The 16,712-nt window shown below is 42.3% G+C and overlaps 1 protein-coding gene across 1 annotated transcript in view; it reads right to left on the reverse strand.

Annotated features, from left to right (window-relative positions):
• Nucleotides 1-16,712, reverse strand: part of Dock4 (dedicator of cytokinesis 4) — a 392,500-nt gene that overhangs the window by 110,553 nt on the left and 265,235 nt on the right. The window contains 7 exon segments of the mRNA XM_087911826.1: nt 2,120-2,312; nt 7,138-7,308; nt 8,518-8,599; nt 10,007-10,107; nt 10,282-10,365; nt 10,459-10,556; nt 16,339-16,495. Coding sequence (XP_087767952.1) covers nt 2,120-2,312; nt 7,138-7,308; nt 8,518-8,599; nt 10,007-10,107; nt 10,282-10,365; nt 10,459-10,556; nt 16,339-16,495 — 886 coding nt within the window.

Raw genomic sequence — 16,712 nt, forward strand, 5'->3', positions numbered from 1 at the left:
GTACCGGGCGGGACAGAAACCCCAACAAGCCAGCCCCTCATGTTACAGCAATGGAGCTCAACCTTCTGAACACTTCGACCCTTTAATACAGTCCCTTGTGTTGTGGTGATATCCAGTCATAAAATTATTTTGCTGCTACTTCATGACTTGGAATTTTGCTTCTTTAATAGATCATAATGTGAACACACCCGTGCTTTCTGGTTTCCTAGGCTATGCCTAGGGAAGGGCCATGTGGCCCCAAAGGAGTCACGGCTGAGAGGCTGAGGACCACTGCTCTAGAAGGGTGGGATTTTTTTATTTTAATCAAGAGAAATCAAAAGTCAGAACTTTGTTTTACATTGATTGGAGCATTTTTGATTTCAGCAAAAGGAAAAATAGAAGACATTAAAAACAAGTCTTCCTCAGCAGGAGAACAAAATGGGTGATGATATAGTAACTTAGTAAAATAGTATTTTATAACAGCAAAATGTATGTACTCCAACTATATCAGCTTGGAACAACATGCTACCGGCTTAAAACGGAAAGAAAAGAGTGACATGCACCATACTATGTAAAGACGAAAGGAAACAGAAACAAGGGGTGGGGCAGGTCACACAGCTTGTCTTATAATGAAGGACTAGAAGATAACACCCAGAATTTCTGAAATTCTGGAAGTTTCTATAAAGAAAATATAAAGTGAAAGGAATGGTCCTTCCTTCCTTCCTTCCTTCCTTCCTTCCTTCCTTCCTTCCTTCCTTCCTTCCTTCCTTCCTTCCTTCCTTTCTTTTTAAGACAGGGTTTCTCTATGTAGCCCTGGCTGTCCTGGAACTTGCTCTGTAGATCAGGCTGAATTCGAACTCAACTCAGAGATCCCCCTGCCTCTGCCTCCTGAGGCCTGGAATTAAAAGGTGTATGTAACCATGCCCAGCTGAGAAAATATAAAAGTGATGAATTCCTTAATAAAAGACCTACAGTAAATACTTGATGTTAAGACTTGTTTATGATTTACTTATCTCTTCTATCTTTCTCTGTATGCTTAAGATGGTTTATGACAAAATGGTGTTTTTTTCAGTGTCTTTGGTATTATATACTCACATTTACATTCAAATGGAAAAATAACTCCAGAAAGAATCTATGTGAAAAACTTCTTAGCTGGTGAATCACTTCAAGTAAGTTTTAAAATAAGGAGGATACTTTATTATTTTCTTTCAGGAAAAGAAGAATCTGAGAAGCCTGATAATTTAAAGATACCTACTACAGCAAAATCCATCTGGTAACTGATGTCTTGATGTTGGCATACCATAAAGAACAAGAATACAAAGACCTTCTATACAGTTTTAGAACACAAACTAAGGTGGTTTGGGTGAGGCTCATCTCTTTGGATATTTGGTCCCCAGTGGGTGGACTGTTTAGGAAAGATTAGATGTGCCCTTGTTGGAGGAGGTGTGTCATTGGGAGTGACTTTGAGGATTTAGAAGGCCACACCAGGCTGAGTCTCACTCGCTCACTGAACATAAAACATTTGTTCTCGACTACAGCCCTGCCTGCCTGCCCCCTGTCACGCTTCATACCATGATGATCACAGACTCCGAAACCCTCTGAAACTGTAAGCAAACCCTCAACTTAATTCACCTTTAAAAAAGTAAGATGCCTACATTGTGGTATCTCTCCAGAGCAACAGAACAATGACTAAGCATATTCATATATATATGAATCTCAGAAGGAAAAGGTAGCTTTTCTCTTGCTCATATGACAGGAAATCTCCAACAAGGTAAGCATGGGAATCATGCCCATACTACTACGACCTGTGATTACAATTGATAATTTATTCAATGCCTTCCCCACTTCCCTTCTTTCTTTGGTCATTGGATCTCACTATGTGTACTTTGCTCAAAATATCCTTAAACTTCCAGATCCGCCTGCTTCAGCCTCCTAAGTAGCTGGGACTACAGGGATGAGCCACTGTGCTTGACCTATTCAGTCTAGAAATGACACTTTGCTAGCCACACTTTTATATCTAATGGATAAATATATTTTCCATCCAAATTGTCAGGCTTTTGGGAAAGTACTTTTCATTTTGAACTGCTCCTTTGACCTCTGGACATAAGCTATGGAATAAGCTAGAGAATCACCACTGTACCTGGGTTGGTATAGAGTTGGCTCTCCACGGTTTTGCCAATGCACTGAAGCTTAATTGCCTGCAGCGAATCATCCACATGCATGATGGTCGGCAGGCTGCCCAGAGTGTCCTGCACCAAGTTGGCCACTTCCCGGACATCGAAGAGCTTCAACAGTTCTGAGTACACGGCCGGAAAGGAGCTCAGGAACACAGCCTTAAAACAAGGAGGGAGTGTGCATGAATTATCGATGCCATAAAAATAAGATGTAAAATGTCACCACGTTTACGGACTGCCACAAGTATTCTTAAGGAGAAGAAAACGAAGAGCAAAAGCTCTATCATCTAGAGCTAAGTAGCAGAAATTTAAACCAAAACAAAAGTGTGCGACACACAGGAAAGGTATTAGAATTTAGAAATTGTGTTTTAGAATAACACAATAAAAACTGGAGCTTTTGGAAAAATCACTGACATAAGCAAATGACTGGCATCCACCCCACCCAACCAGCAATTACAGCCCAGCCGTATTTGCCAAATATGCACGGCCGAGTTCTGAGCTGTGATCACTGAGATTACTTTTGTTTTTGGAGAAATTTTCTGAACTGCTCATTTAAATCTCATTTCACTTTAAGAAGCCAGACACACCGGTTCCCTAAGGCATTGGGTTTGTGATTTGGGAGGAAACCCTGGACAGAACAAGAAAATGTGGCTCTATGTAGCAGCCTCGCTTCTAGTCAGCACTGTGACTTTGGGAAGCCCTTTTGTCCTGTAAGCTTTAGTTTCACAGCTGTCAAGAAACAGATCGCTAGAGTAGTTCCTCACATTGTTCCACGTATTTAAAAACCACAAACAGCTTTTAATGGAAACAAATCCACTTACCATTTTTTAGAAGAAAAATCAATATGGTTATTGCATGCCAAGAGGCATAACTTAAAGAAAAGCATCGAAAACCAAAACCAACTGGGCTAAGACCAAACATCACAGGGAAGCCTATGTGGAGCCCAGAGACGTGAGGCATTGGAGCCGTCAACCAACCTTACATCTGCCCAAGGAGGGCAGACCATGTAGATCTAATATGCCAAGACTCCTAGACAAGCTGGTTTTCTAAGATGACCCCTGATGTGTGCTTGAGTGGACACGTTCTGATGATTCCAACATGGAACCAAATTCAAAGCTCCTGAGCTTAGTGCTTATTCAGTGCAGCACACTGAAGAAGAGCCAAAACTCTATTCCTAATGCTAAAGCTATCAACATTCACAAGATACAAAAGTTATGATTCTTTACTCTTAAAGATTATAGATTTAACATATAGGATTGAATGCATTTATGGAAACCATATAGTGTACATCACTATCAGGCAGTCAATAAAAATATTAATTTTTTGTAATTAATTTTAACTTTTAAATAATTGTTTAAAAGCAAGGCGTCATGTGGGCTGGGCTATTCTCAAACATACTGTGTAGCCAAGAACGACCTTGGATTCCTCTTATCCTCCTTCTAAGTGCTGGGATGACAGGCGTGTACCACTATCTCTGTCCTGAGGATGGAACCTAGCATGCCAGACAAGCAGTAATGCAACCACAACCCCCAATATTCTCAAATACATTTTACTATGGCTTCTTTCTATTTCAAAATAAAAACATCATGCTTGTTCCTCAAAAACTATTCATTTGCTTGAATATTCTTAAAATGAGTAACTTTGATTCCCTGCTAAAGACTATTTATATAATCTTCAGTGTACTCTGCAAAGAACTGAGTCATAAAGATGAAGTAAAATCAATAAAAGTAAAATAAGAAAAATCAACGTGCCTATCTTTCTGATCATGAAAGTCAAATTCTCTTCCTCAGGCATCCTTTAAAATTTTCCTGAATTCTGTATTATACTTCTTTACTTCCAAACAAAACGGTCTGAATATGCCTGAAATGTAAAGTCCCTTTATCATGGGACCACTGAAAAGTATGAAGCAAAAGGACTTTATGATGAGGGCGGGAAGCCAGTCGCAATGGGACAGATAAAAGCTATCCTTGAAAATAATAAAAGTACAATTTGGTTTTGACCTTCCTATGCCCTGAGACAAATCGGGAAAGATAATTACAAGGAATTTGCAGCAAGGTCTCGGGCCTTTGCTCCTTCGCTCCTTGTGCCCTTCATCTTCTCCTCCAGGACAGTCCGGGGCAGAAGTCGGTGCACAGGATGGGAAGCAGAGGTCTGTGGCGACAGCGGCTGAGCTGGTTCTAGGTAATGACTGTCTAAGGAAGGGCTTTTCAGGCAGGCAGGCGCTGTTGTCAAGTTGGATTTTGGCTTAGAGGAATAAATGAGTCTCCCAGGCCTAAGATGAGCAGACCGATTGGGTAGCAATCCCTTGGCCCACTCAAAAGCAGACCCACTGAGTTGTAATCCATTGACCCACTGATAAGCAGACCCAGTGGGTAGCAAACCCTTGGCCTAGTTGAGTGCTGGGAAGGTGTCTTAGACTCCAGGATATCTGAGTCTGCCCTGGGTTGTAACTCATGTGATCGTGTGGGAAAGATTTCCACAAAGTCAAGTCAATAAGGTAAGTTTCTGCTTTTAACTCAGTCAAGAAACGTGGGGCACTGGGATCCTTGGTTTTGGATGAGGCGGATGCAATTTTAAGATGAATTAACTAGGACCTTTGTCCCTGGTAGCTTTGGAATTACTTTATGTTTCATTGCCAAAAAAAAAAAAGAAAAAAAAAGATTCTGTAGAAAAATGAAGGATGCTACTTACCTGACTCTTAAGTATACAGATAACACAGATGGGCCTAACCTAATGACAAACCTTTAGTTTTTGTTGTTGTTTTTGGCTTTGTTGTTGTTTCTCATTCAGTTGCAGGAGAAACAACTAAGTACAGAGACAACATAGCATATGACTGCTGGATTTGAACAACCGTATGGGAAAACCATTCCAAGTAGCTTCCAGAAGATAGAGCACCTCCCATCCCTCCAGCCTTCCTGGCAGACTTCAAATTCCTGCCAACAGCCTGAAAGGTCCTATTCTTTTCCAAAGCCTTCAGGAAGAAATCAAGTCCTGATTTTGACACTGGGAAACTCTGAGGAAAGAATTCAACCAAGCCTGTGTAGAGTTCTGGCAGACAAAACTGCAACCCAATAAATAAAGGTGGTTTTAAAGCCATCGAGCTAAAGTATGCCAGGGTCAACAGAAAATTAACGTCACATCAACCAAATTATTGCCATCTTACTTTTTTGAAGAACAGTGGAAGGTCAACAATGAACTGGTATGGGAAAGGATGTGCCATTAACCTTGCTACCAAATATTGGGGGAGGCAATGTCCTTTTGTTTATTAAAGGAAACCAACCTCTCACAATCTTACATTAACTCTGACTTTGCATCAAACTAAAAATAAAGCCTTCACAGAAACATATGTAAATAAGCAGAGTACAAAGAACGACTTCAGTGGGATCATTAGCATATTCAGAAACTTTCTATACTCAAAAACTAACAGCCAAAGTTGTCTCTACACCTTGACTGTGGAACAGAACTCTGAAAACCAAGAGCCATAAGAGTCAGAATATTACAGAAACAGCAAGGCTGCTGTACCCTGCAGAACCATCACAATTAAAGGTACCTAGTCTCCAGGATTAAAAAATGGTTGAAATAGATGTTTCAGGGTGAAATCCTAATTACAAAGGCTTTTGTAGAAGTAGTAAATTCTGAGAACTCTAAGGAATATGTCGTAAGCCTACTGAATTATTCTCAAATTATTAACTGCTGCAAGTCAGGTCCGGCAAGGTGGATGTTTGTTTTTGCGGTCTCTGGCAAGTTCTCTGATGTGATTATATTAACTCTAGAGTACAAAATGACATTTAAAAGAGCCTGTGCTAGTTGGGCAGTGGTGGTGTATACCTTTTATAGCAGCACTCGGGAGGCAGAGGCAGGAGGATCTCTGTGAGTTCGAGGCCAGCCTGATCTACATGATAGTTCCAGGACAGGCTCCAAAGCAACACAGAGAAACCCTGTCTCGAAAAAACAAAAACAAACAAAAGAGTCTGTGCTATATGCTGACCTAGACAGAAGACAAGTCCATATCTATGAGGAAGAGAATGGCAAGCCCTACTGCCTGCACAGTCAAGAAAAACGCAGTGCTGTAATCAAGAGGACTGGGGACTTCTGGCCCTAGATCATTGTATGGTAGGCCTTCCACATGCCACATGGACTCCCAACACATCAACACTCGAAGACCCAGCTTGGTCTAACCTTTGATTTTAAGCTTTTAACTTTCTAGCAGAATGGTGGGAGGGCTGCCTCTCCATTTGACAGGGTTTAATGAAGCCATCAGAATTAAAAATATAAAAGAAGAATTAAGAAATTACTGAGAGATATACAAAGAATTGCCTCTTGGAATGCATAAAAGGCAATGCTATTTCGAATGTAGATGGATCCTGAACTTGAAACACAACAATAAACACAAAAAGAAAATCAGAGCCAGGCATGCTAGTTCCCATCTGCCAATCCCAGCCATTGAGAGGTAGAGACCAGACTAGGTCACACAGTACCCTGTCTCAGAAGAAAACAGCCAACATATTGGTGCAGGAGTGCATCCCAAGCACACACACATGTTAGGCTACTGCCGGTAATAGAATTTGGCAGCATGGGCTTGGTATTGGTCTTAGAGCGTCAGCTCTGGGAAGATTACAGTAAATAAGGTGAAATTCAGCAGAGTCCAAAAGAATGATGCTCAAGTTGAGAGATTAAAGAGCAATATGAGGCTGAAGGAAAAGAAGCAGGACAGACTAGCTCACGTGAATTCAGCCCCCCAGTTGACGGTATGTGTTTTGCTGAATGGAAGCATGGTGGATGGATGCTGCCTCTACTCCAGTGTGGGATCTGTATGGGATCTGTGGGTGGAGCTGATTCTGCTAGGCTGGTGCTTAGAGCCCCAGGATCTTCAAAGTCTAACCGGGTGATGGGTAAGCTACAGGAGGAAGGCACTAGGCTGCGCATCGAGCTGGTGAGTGAACCCAAACAAACTGCAGTTGTAGCAGAGATGGGAGACAATTACCTGCGACTGAGACAGCGCTCCGGCCCCTTTGCTCTCTTGGGAAAGAAAGAAACGGACAGACATAAGGAGCTCCTGGATGCAGCAGCGGAATTCCTCTTCATTTTGCCCTCCCGTGGCAAGGGAAAACAGCCTTCGCGACTGAACTATGTACTTAAAAATGTATTCTTGTGCCTTGAAAAAAATAATGTTAGAAAGTTAGCTTCAAAGAACTCCGAGAGTATTTATGTAACAATGACATAGCATAAAAAAAATCACAGAACAGTGTTAGACTTTTAAATAATTCATCCAAAAACTGGAGGCGCAGTGAGGGTTTTGAATGATATGCATTTAGAGGGGAGAAGCCGTTCCTCTTCTTTGATGCCAAAGGAGCACAACATGTTAAAATTTCTTTATAATTCTAAAGTTAGAAACACTGAATATTTTTGATCTTCAAATAGTTATATTTTTAATTTAGCTGATGAAGAGATGACTCTCTTCAAAAGTGACTTGTCACTTAGCATTTGGTTTTCAAACAGACCAAGAGAATAAATTGATAATGAAAGAAAATGCAAATATTTTGTATGCATAAAACTTTATGTATGCATTATCTACTTATCTACGGACAGCACATACGATAGTCCCAATATGAATCGGGGGGACTGCTAGGGCTAGGACTCCGCTTTAAGAATTTATATTTTTTCTGTGGTATTATTGGGGTGAACCCAGAGTCGCACACTTGCTAGGCAAGCACATACTACTGAACTATGTCCCTTGCCCCAAATCTTAAAAGAGGACTGACAGTTGGAGTCTATCCTGGGAGTCTATCATACAGAGAGAGGGGGAGGGAAGAAGGGACAGGAAGAAGAGGAAAGGAATTCAGGAGCTGGGAACTGTATTCTTCGACATGCTGGAAGGTTATGTTAACACCACTGTTGGCTCAGTACACTGGGTCCAGAGATGTGGAAGTTACTCAATTATGAGACTCAGTTAAGTCTCGGGTGTCTTCATTTTGATCCCTGTTAGGTGACCCTATTGTCTCGTCAAACTGAAGAGAAAGGGTTCTCAGAAGCTCTGTCAGGGGTGTGAAGCAGCCAGGCACTTCCAAGTTTAATTAGCTGCTCATTTGCAGCTTTTCCCTCTGCCCCTACTTCTCCTGCCCATCCTGGATGTCACCTCAACTGACAGGAACCCAGAGGAGCAAGGATTCAGGACAGGCACGGCAATGCCCCTTTCAAATGTCATCAGCTCCAGAGCAGCCATAAACTGATTAAGATCTTTGAATTGGAATGTCAGGAATGTATCATCACCAACTACTGTCTGTGCAGAAGAAACCAATTAGGCCGCCACCATCTCGCGCCAGCTTCGCGAGCCTCTGTTAGCGGTTCTCAACCGCGCCATTACCTTCAGCACCTCCTGGATATGTTCCTGCCGCTCCGCTTCCGTGATCCTGTCCACGTACCACTTCAGCACTTTGATGAGATCTCTGAAGCACGAGGAGAAACGTGCAGATGGCAAAATGGTCAATCCTCAGTGAAATGACAATCCATTTGACACAGCCATACATTAGGAAGCCACTTCCTTCTCCACACGGTCTCCTGCCAGGCTGCTCTAGGATGACTTTATTGGAAACCGCAGGTCCACATCGCGACCCGCTTTGACACTGAAGACGGAAACACACTGCTGCCCACCCAGACTGCCCTCAATCTGGAAATGTCCTGCTGACCTGAGAGCTGTCACGAGCAATCCTGAACAAGCTATCATTGGGGTTCCTCCTTCACCACCCCTGTGAACACTGCAGGGGAGATTATTTAGGGGCAGGTGAGAGGTGGGAAGGGAATGAAGATAAACGGGTCCATGGCAAGCCACACCCCTGCAATCAGGCCAGCTTACTGGGAAAGCATGCCCTGGAAGGTATATTTCCAGAAGAGAAAGTTGCTCTCTGGTTACTGGTTTATTTTTTCTTAGTTTAAGAAACAAAGGCAAAAGTAAATAAAAGTAAATAATAACACACCACTTATAACATTACAGTCTCATTGAAATGCATTTCTGGGAAACAGTTCAGTCATAGTTTTTTTTTTTAAATGATGGAAAGACAAAAAAAAAAAAACAACAACAAAAACCAAGCAATCACAAAACCCACGCATTGCAAGTTAGCTGGCCAGACTCCCTTTAGCTAATCCCCATTCCACTGGCCAGGGAACAAGTCTTCACAGAAGAGCACAATAGGGCCTTTCTAACTAGGCTTTCTGGAGGCAGGCAGGGCTGAGGCAGGGCACTGCTCACGGCCCTTCCTTCGCTTTCCTTATATAACCCGAGCTGCGAGCTGCGCAGCAGTCACGATCTAACAGCTGATGTCCGTGAGTCCCGGGACCAGGTCTGTCCATTAGAGCCCCGAGCAAGGGCACTCTGTAAACACTAATGGCTGAATGGGCGCTCTGGAACAGGGATGAAGGCAAAGGCTGCTTTCTGTTTATAATTATTTGTCTCAGTCATACACACATAAGAGAGCGCAGTATAGAAATAGGACTTCCACAGAGAGAAGAGCCTTGACAGCTTAGACCAAAGCGTACCAGGTAAAAGGGGGGTGGAAAGAAAGGTACTAGGTTTAGGGACAGATTTCCGGAGTTCTTGTTCCTCTTCTTCTCCTCCTCTTCCTCCAACTCCTCCCCTCTCTCTTCCCTCCTCCTCCTTGTTTCTTCTTCTTTCTTCTCCTCTTTTAGTAAAATAAGCTATAGCCACTGAGCAGGGTTCTTGAGGAGGGAAGACAGGGCTTCGTAGCTGAGCTCCACCTCTGCCCCTACTCCCCTATGTCTTCCTCTGCAGCTGCTTAGGCTTCTGCACAGTGGAAGAGGCACAGCTGCTACGCCAACCGCAAGGTAAAGGGCCTTACCTGTACGCAAGCGCTCCAGCAAAGTGACTCTCGATGTAAGTGTCCATGACAGGCTTAAAGTGATGGAACTTGCTATCCTGCAGCAAATTTATTATGTGGACCTAAGAAGAAAAAAGTTTCATAAAACAGAATGCCAGTCATTTCTTTGTCTGTTAAAAATAAAGAAGGAAACGAACTCTTACAGTATCGAGCAGTCATTTCTGAGACAGGCTTCCTAAAGCCAAGATGCGGAGACATACTTTTTTCCTGCTAGTATCAAGGAAAGGTAAACTTACCAAAGAATCAAACACTTTAGAGCCATATTTCTGGGAATTTTCATCTAATATTCCAAACAAGGTATCCAGTGTGTCTTGTAGGAACTGTGGGTTAAAGAAACAGAAGGCAATGAGTAGGCCCCACTCTCGCCCTCCCAGGGTGCTGGGCGCCCACGTGGTCAGCGAGGCAGCAAATACCTTCACTATCTCTGAGCCATCGATTTCTTTTAGCTTAGAGAGACAGCCTGTGATCTTGTCCGGGTGGGTTCTCCACTTCAAAAGATCAAGCATATCACCTTTTCAAACAGAAAAGGAAGATTAATTGCTTTTTATAGAGGACAGCCTCTCTCATGAACGTGTTCTACTGGTAAAAGGCGACTTCTTAAATGTAGTGCTTACCCCATCCCCACACTGGGACCCCCATCCCCACACTGGGGCTAGCCTCTCTGCCCTGGGATGGGATTAATTTAAGGGTGTGTTCATTACTTCCCCAACTCCCAGGGCTCCTGCTTGCTGCTCAGTTCTCCTGCTCCATGGTGTTGTCCAGGAAGGCTCTCCGTCCCTTCCACACGCTCCTGCCTCGCAGCAGCACTTACCTTTCGTTTGAAGCTGTCTATACCTCAAATAGACTGTAAACGCCGAGAGAGTAGTGGCAAGTGTGGCCCAGGACCCCCAGTACTAAGAACAGTGTAAGCAGTCAACAGATATCTGCTGTATCATTTTCTGCCACCCCCTAGTAAGAATTTCCTAGGAGGTAGGAACCTGTTTGATGCATGCTTAAGACACCTGAACACTCTACCTAGCAACCGATCCTACCCAGCAATGAAGGTCTTCTTGACTGTTAAGATAGCTCAGACCTTAGGATCATCCACTGTCAACAGACTGTGAAAACAAGCCCATTCTACCAGCAGACGATCTAGTGAGTCTTGGGATTTAAGAGGATCTGTTGCTGGCTTTCTAGGCCTTCTTCTATCACAGCTTATGAGCAAGCATCTAGCCCTACCTCTTCCAGGTACCTTCTGAAACTGGTAGGTGGATTCATGTTTCAATACGCCGTTAAGACTAGAAGGGACAAACTTTGCCCCCATCTTTCTTGGGCAGAATTTAGACTGTTTCAGGGAGGTGGCACCATGGCCTAAGCTTCCTTAATCTCCAAAGGATTGGGGTGATGGCATCTGGCGGTCAATAAGGACAGGAAGAACTTCCAGGCTAGGGAAGGTGTGGGGTAGAGGAACCTGTCAGGGCGACCCTCGGTGCTTAGAAGCCAAGAGATGGGCCAGAAAGGATTTTCCAGATTGGATTAAAAAAAAAACCAAAAAAATTCACTTCAAAGCTCTGGTTTCAAGATGAACCCAATGGGGCTTGCTGAGAGACAGACAGACCAACAAGGAAACCATGACAGCCACCAATGATTCAAAACTCTGTAGAGCCAAGGAGGAAGTTAAGGTGAGATGGCCTTATGGAGACAATAGGAAGGGAATAAAGGAAAAACGGAAAAGACGGACTTAAGAGTGAAGACTCCATTGTAAATCAAAAATTCCTAATATGAAAAGTAAAGCTTTGAAATGCTCTGAAAACCTTAAATGACCACTGTCCTCACACAACGGGGCCGACAAAATGCCAGCACAGAGAATGCTGTATAAACCATCCCTCAGGCTACATACATAGGTGCACATGAGACAGGAGTGAGCCTTGTGTTTAGACGTGGGTCTTATTCTCCAAACAGTTCACGCATATGCAAATATCACTCAATCCAAAACCGCCTGCTCACTACACGTTGAGCTCTGTACCAAATAGAAATGTTTATCTACAACAAACAGAGATAAGCAAAGGAGGACTTTGAATAAAAACATGGAGAAAATTTTAAGAAACTGATTTCAAAATATAAATTTATAAAGTTATAAAATTATACCATTCATTAAAGAAATCCTCACATTGTTAAATATTCATATCTAAGCCAGACATTCTGCAGCAGCATAAGGGAACCCTTATGAAAACTTCCTGGCTATATTTACAGTATCAGACATTTCAGAACAAATTCTACAATGGCCTTGGTCCATTACTCTTCTGGCTGGCTTGCCTTGTCCCTTTCTCCTTATTCTGGCATCAGATTTCAGAATGCCACCCTTCCCTGGCATCTTGTCTTTTGAAGTCTCCCTGATATCTCTCCTTAATTCCCATTATACCCCAAACCCAGCTCTTACTTCTTGCCCTGGCTCTTCCTTCCATTTGTTTAAAGTAGAGGCAGCTGAAGGACCTCAGAGCCCCAAGCAATGTGGACAGGAAAGAACATTCCTGAGGGAGTAGTGCGGAACTGAGTACGGGACCTCATGAACACAGCCAGAAACCCAACTGGAGTATTCCAGACATTTCCATCTTTTCTGGAAGCAGGCTGATGAATCTCAGTGAAGCCTGTCATACTTCAGGGAGTGAACGAGCAAACAAGGTATGTCTGTCTAGGTAATCACACCTGCAGAAACTAAAGAGATAGTTGTGTCATCTCTTTAGCTATTAGAGCATTGAAACAATCAACCAAAGAAACTGGAATTTCCCTTGAAGTCCCATCTTGGGAAAGAGAAAACGCTGGAAGCCTGGTGCCACCCAGAGGAGAAACTTGTCTCCCAGGAAAAGATTCCTCAAAGTCCGGATAATTTGGTACACCACCTTGCAAGACAGACTAAAGCAGAAACAAGGATGACGGAAAGGACCACCTTGACTGGGATGACTCAGTTAGTATATCCTGGGCTCTCTCCTTAAACCTACGCCTCACATCAGGACCCTAAAGTCAGACTTTGTAGCTCACTAGATCTTTTATTTGTTCCTATCCCCAATGTGACTGCATTAAATAAATCTCCTTTCCACTATTAAATTGCCTGTATGCTGGACTATTGAGAACAGGTGGTCAAACCTAATTTGCTAAGCCTATCAGGGCCCAGGTTAGGACCTCAACAGCTGTGCACATACAGTATTCAGCGTTAAGGCAAAATCTCCTAGTCTGCTTCAGTCATCTGAAGATAAACTAGAAGGGAATCAGGGAAACGTTCCACACTGAAATAACTGATTTTCTACATTCTATTCAGGGAGCATTTATTAAGAAACTCTTTATCTAGCTTACCAAGTATAAATGAAGATGTAATTACTCCTTAGTAATTCTCTCTCTCTCTCTCTCTCTCTCTCTCTCTCTCTCTCTCTGTGTGTGTGTGTGTGTGTGTCTGTGTGTGTCTGTGTGTCCGTGTCTGTGTATTTGAGACATGGTCTCATGTAGCCTAGGCTGGCCTAGAGCTCATTATGTAGGCAGGAAGATCTGAACTCTTGATCCTCCTGCTTTTGCCTCCCAAGTGCTAGGATTACAGGTGTGTACTGCCACACCTGGTCTCCTATTCCTGTACAGAAGTTTGAAGAATCTCTATTATCTGTCCATCAGAAATACCTGCAGAGTGGTCCAGCTTTGGAGCACTAGGCATGAACCATGTTGGACTGCACACAGAGAGAAGAGGCGGACCTCTCAGGAATCCTGAGCGCAGATCTGCCCGGAGAGAGCAGTCCTTCAGAGCACAGCATCCACTAAGTGTCCAGTTGAAATGGAAATGGAATGTTGTAGGAGAGAGGCTGCTACGCTGGGCACCAATTGTTACAAGGAGATGGCTGCTTGTGATTTTTATCTTTTTCCAAGTCAAGTGAAATGAATGCACACCAATCTAAGTTCACTTTGGAACTGGAATTAATTCCAATTGGCTTCTATGTAGAAGATACGGAGATGTAGGTCAAGGATGCAAATCTCAGAAGGACAGACTGACTCCCCACCATCAATCCTTTCCTATCTTTTGAAACACACTATTGATTTCTTGGCCCATTCTGAGCTGACTTCCATTGCAAGGTTAATTGATGTCAACATAGTCAAGAAGCGTGTGTCGGTATCCTCAGAGTTGGGAGTCCCTAAAATACTGATTCAATCTTCATATAGTCAGATATTTTATGTAAGAATTTCACAAATAGTTGTTCTTTGGTATTTACATGAAAATTTTCTCTTGATTTTATAAGGAAGCAGTTTTGAGTCTTTAGGACCTTATGTGGGACCTTACCTCTCTGCATGCTGTGAATACCATTGGTTAATAAAGAAACTGCCTTGGCCTGTTGATAGGGCAGTTTAGAACTAGGTGATGAAAACTAAACTGAATGCTGGGAGAAAGAAGGCAGAGTCAGTGAGACTTCATGGAGTCGCCAGAGGGGAAAGATATGAGCTGTTAGCTGGAACCTTGCTGGTAGGCCATGAGCCTCATGATAAAATATAAAAGAATGGAAATGGGTTAATTCTAGATGTAAGAGCTAGTTAGCAATACACTTCAATGACTGGTCAAACAGTATCATAAATAATATAGTTTCTGTGTGATTATTTCAGGCCTGGGCAGCTAGGAATGAATAAGCAGTCTCCTTCTACAGGACCTGATTTTCCTATCTTATGTCTATAATTCTAACAACACCCTAAGCCCTAGAACTACAGCAAATTCAGGCAATATTATCATTATTTGCTGTGTGGTAGGTAGGATAACAACCCTCAAATATATCTACATCCTAATTCCTAGAAATTGTATGTTTACTTGAAGTTGACAAAGAAACTTTATAATGTGCTCAAATTTTTGATAACAAGGAAATAAAATTGGATTTTCCAAGAACTGTCATCACAAAGGACCTTAAAAAGTTGCAGAGAATCAGAGTTAGAGAAATTTGAAGATGTTGCCCTGGTAGCTTCTGAAGAAGGGAGTGGCCGTGATCCGATCAATGTAGATTACTTCTAGAAACTAGAAAAGATGAGAAGAAAAGGCTTTCTTCTACAACCTTAGAAGAGACGCAGCATCACTAACATGAACGGGACTTATATCCGACTCCAGAGACAGAGTACATTTCTGTCTCTTCAAGGCAGAAAATTGGTAAGGATTGTTGTAGCAACAATAGCCAATAAATACAACTCCAAAACATCCCAGTTAGGACATTTAATTAACAGTAAGTGCTGCATAGACACACAAAGAGCCCATGTAGGATGGATATAGATTTTGTCTGGGGAGCTAGTTGATTTTGTTATTTTCATAACCTCTACAGCAAACATCGGAGGTCTGGGAAATACTTTATAGTCACTGAGTCAAGATTTAAACCATTAAACACTGGATACTAAGAAAGTCTAGGAAAACTTACCACAACTTTGTGTCTCATGCAACTATGGTAGTCTTGCCATGCTGCCGAAAGGGAATCGGAAGGGGGCACTATTATAGCCCTGTGCTTTGCTGCCTTTGAGACCCACATTCCAAGATAGCCATGTCTTCCCACAGACTGTCCCATCACACACACACACACACACACACACACACACACACACACACACACACACACCACAGCTTAGATACAGGAACTACATGAAATACAATGCCTTCTAATGAAGTGATTCCTCTCAACATATTGCATCTAATTTATTAATACGGTATTCAGGGTGCTAGCCAGAAGCCTTCTATGGCAACCATGAAAAATTCAAAATGTTTAATTTACATCTTTCATTACAGGCACAGTTTTCATAACCATTTGCCAAGGAGATGCACTGGCTTTATTAATCATAACTTGCTAAACAATCAATGACATAAAAAGCAATGCTGCACAGAAAAGCACTATCTGTCTAATTAAACAACAACAAAAACAACAACAAAGCAAGCTTTATTATCCTAAAGCCTGCAATTAGCGCTGTTTACGGGGCTATAAAAGCAGGGATTTAAAGTGGAGGCACTTAGATCTTTCCTTGTGTTAAGTGCAGCTTGGCTTTTACTGGGTTATTTGAGGAGTTAGTTGACACAGGTTTCAACACTGGTTAATTCTTAAATCACTAAATTTCATGCAAGGGGTCACTACTGTTTTCACTTGGTTAGCAATCCTAAATAAAAGGATCAATAGCTTTTCTAGGGCAAAGTTCTTAAATACTCTAATCCTTGCTGAATATGCTTACCAAAATACACACAGTTCACAATGCCCTTAGGTGGGGGCTGTCAAGTAAAATGGTACCATACATCCCTTAGGTGGAGGGCTTTCATGTATTACCATTTTGAGTGAGTTTTGTAGAGCAGAGAAACGATGTTATCCAAAAGGACTCCTTTGTGGCCTTCATGGTTTGATTATTGTTCCCATGGAAGATGACCTTGGAAAACGGAAGCTTGAGGTAGCGGGTAGTATCCTGAAGGTTTGTGTTTTCTTCACACTGTGAAAAAAAATATTAAAATGGGAGGCAAGATCTCAAAAGAATTATTAAGCATAATTTCCTCTTCTAGCATTTAGGAACTGAAAATCTTCCAAATAGAATTATAAACAGAATTTGGCTTTTCAGGAAAATCCACCAACAATGTGTAAAAAGAATTAAGTATGAAATTTGGACTCTGATCAATGTTAGCTGAGTTTCTAGCTCTGTCGCTCCCAAT

The sequence above is a fragment of the Myodes glareolus genome, chromosome 11 (genome assembly GCF_982192425.1).
Source record: "Myodes glareolus chromosome 11, mMyoGla1.1, whole genome shotgun sequence".
Lineage (NCBI taxonomy): Eukaryota > Metazoa > Chordata > Mammalia > Rodentia > Cricetidae > Myodes > Myodes glareolus.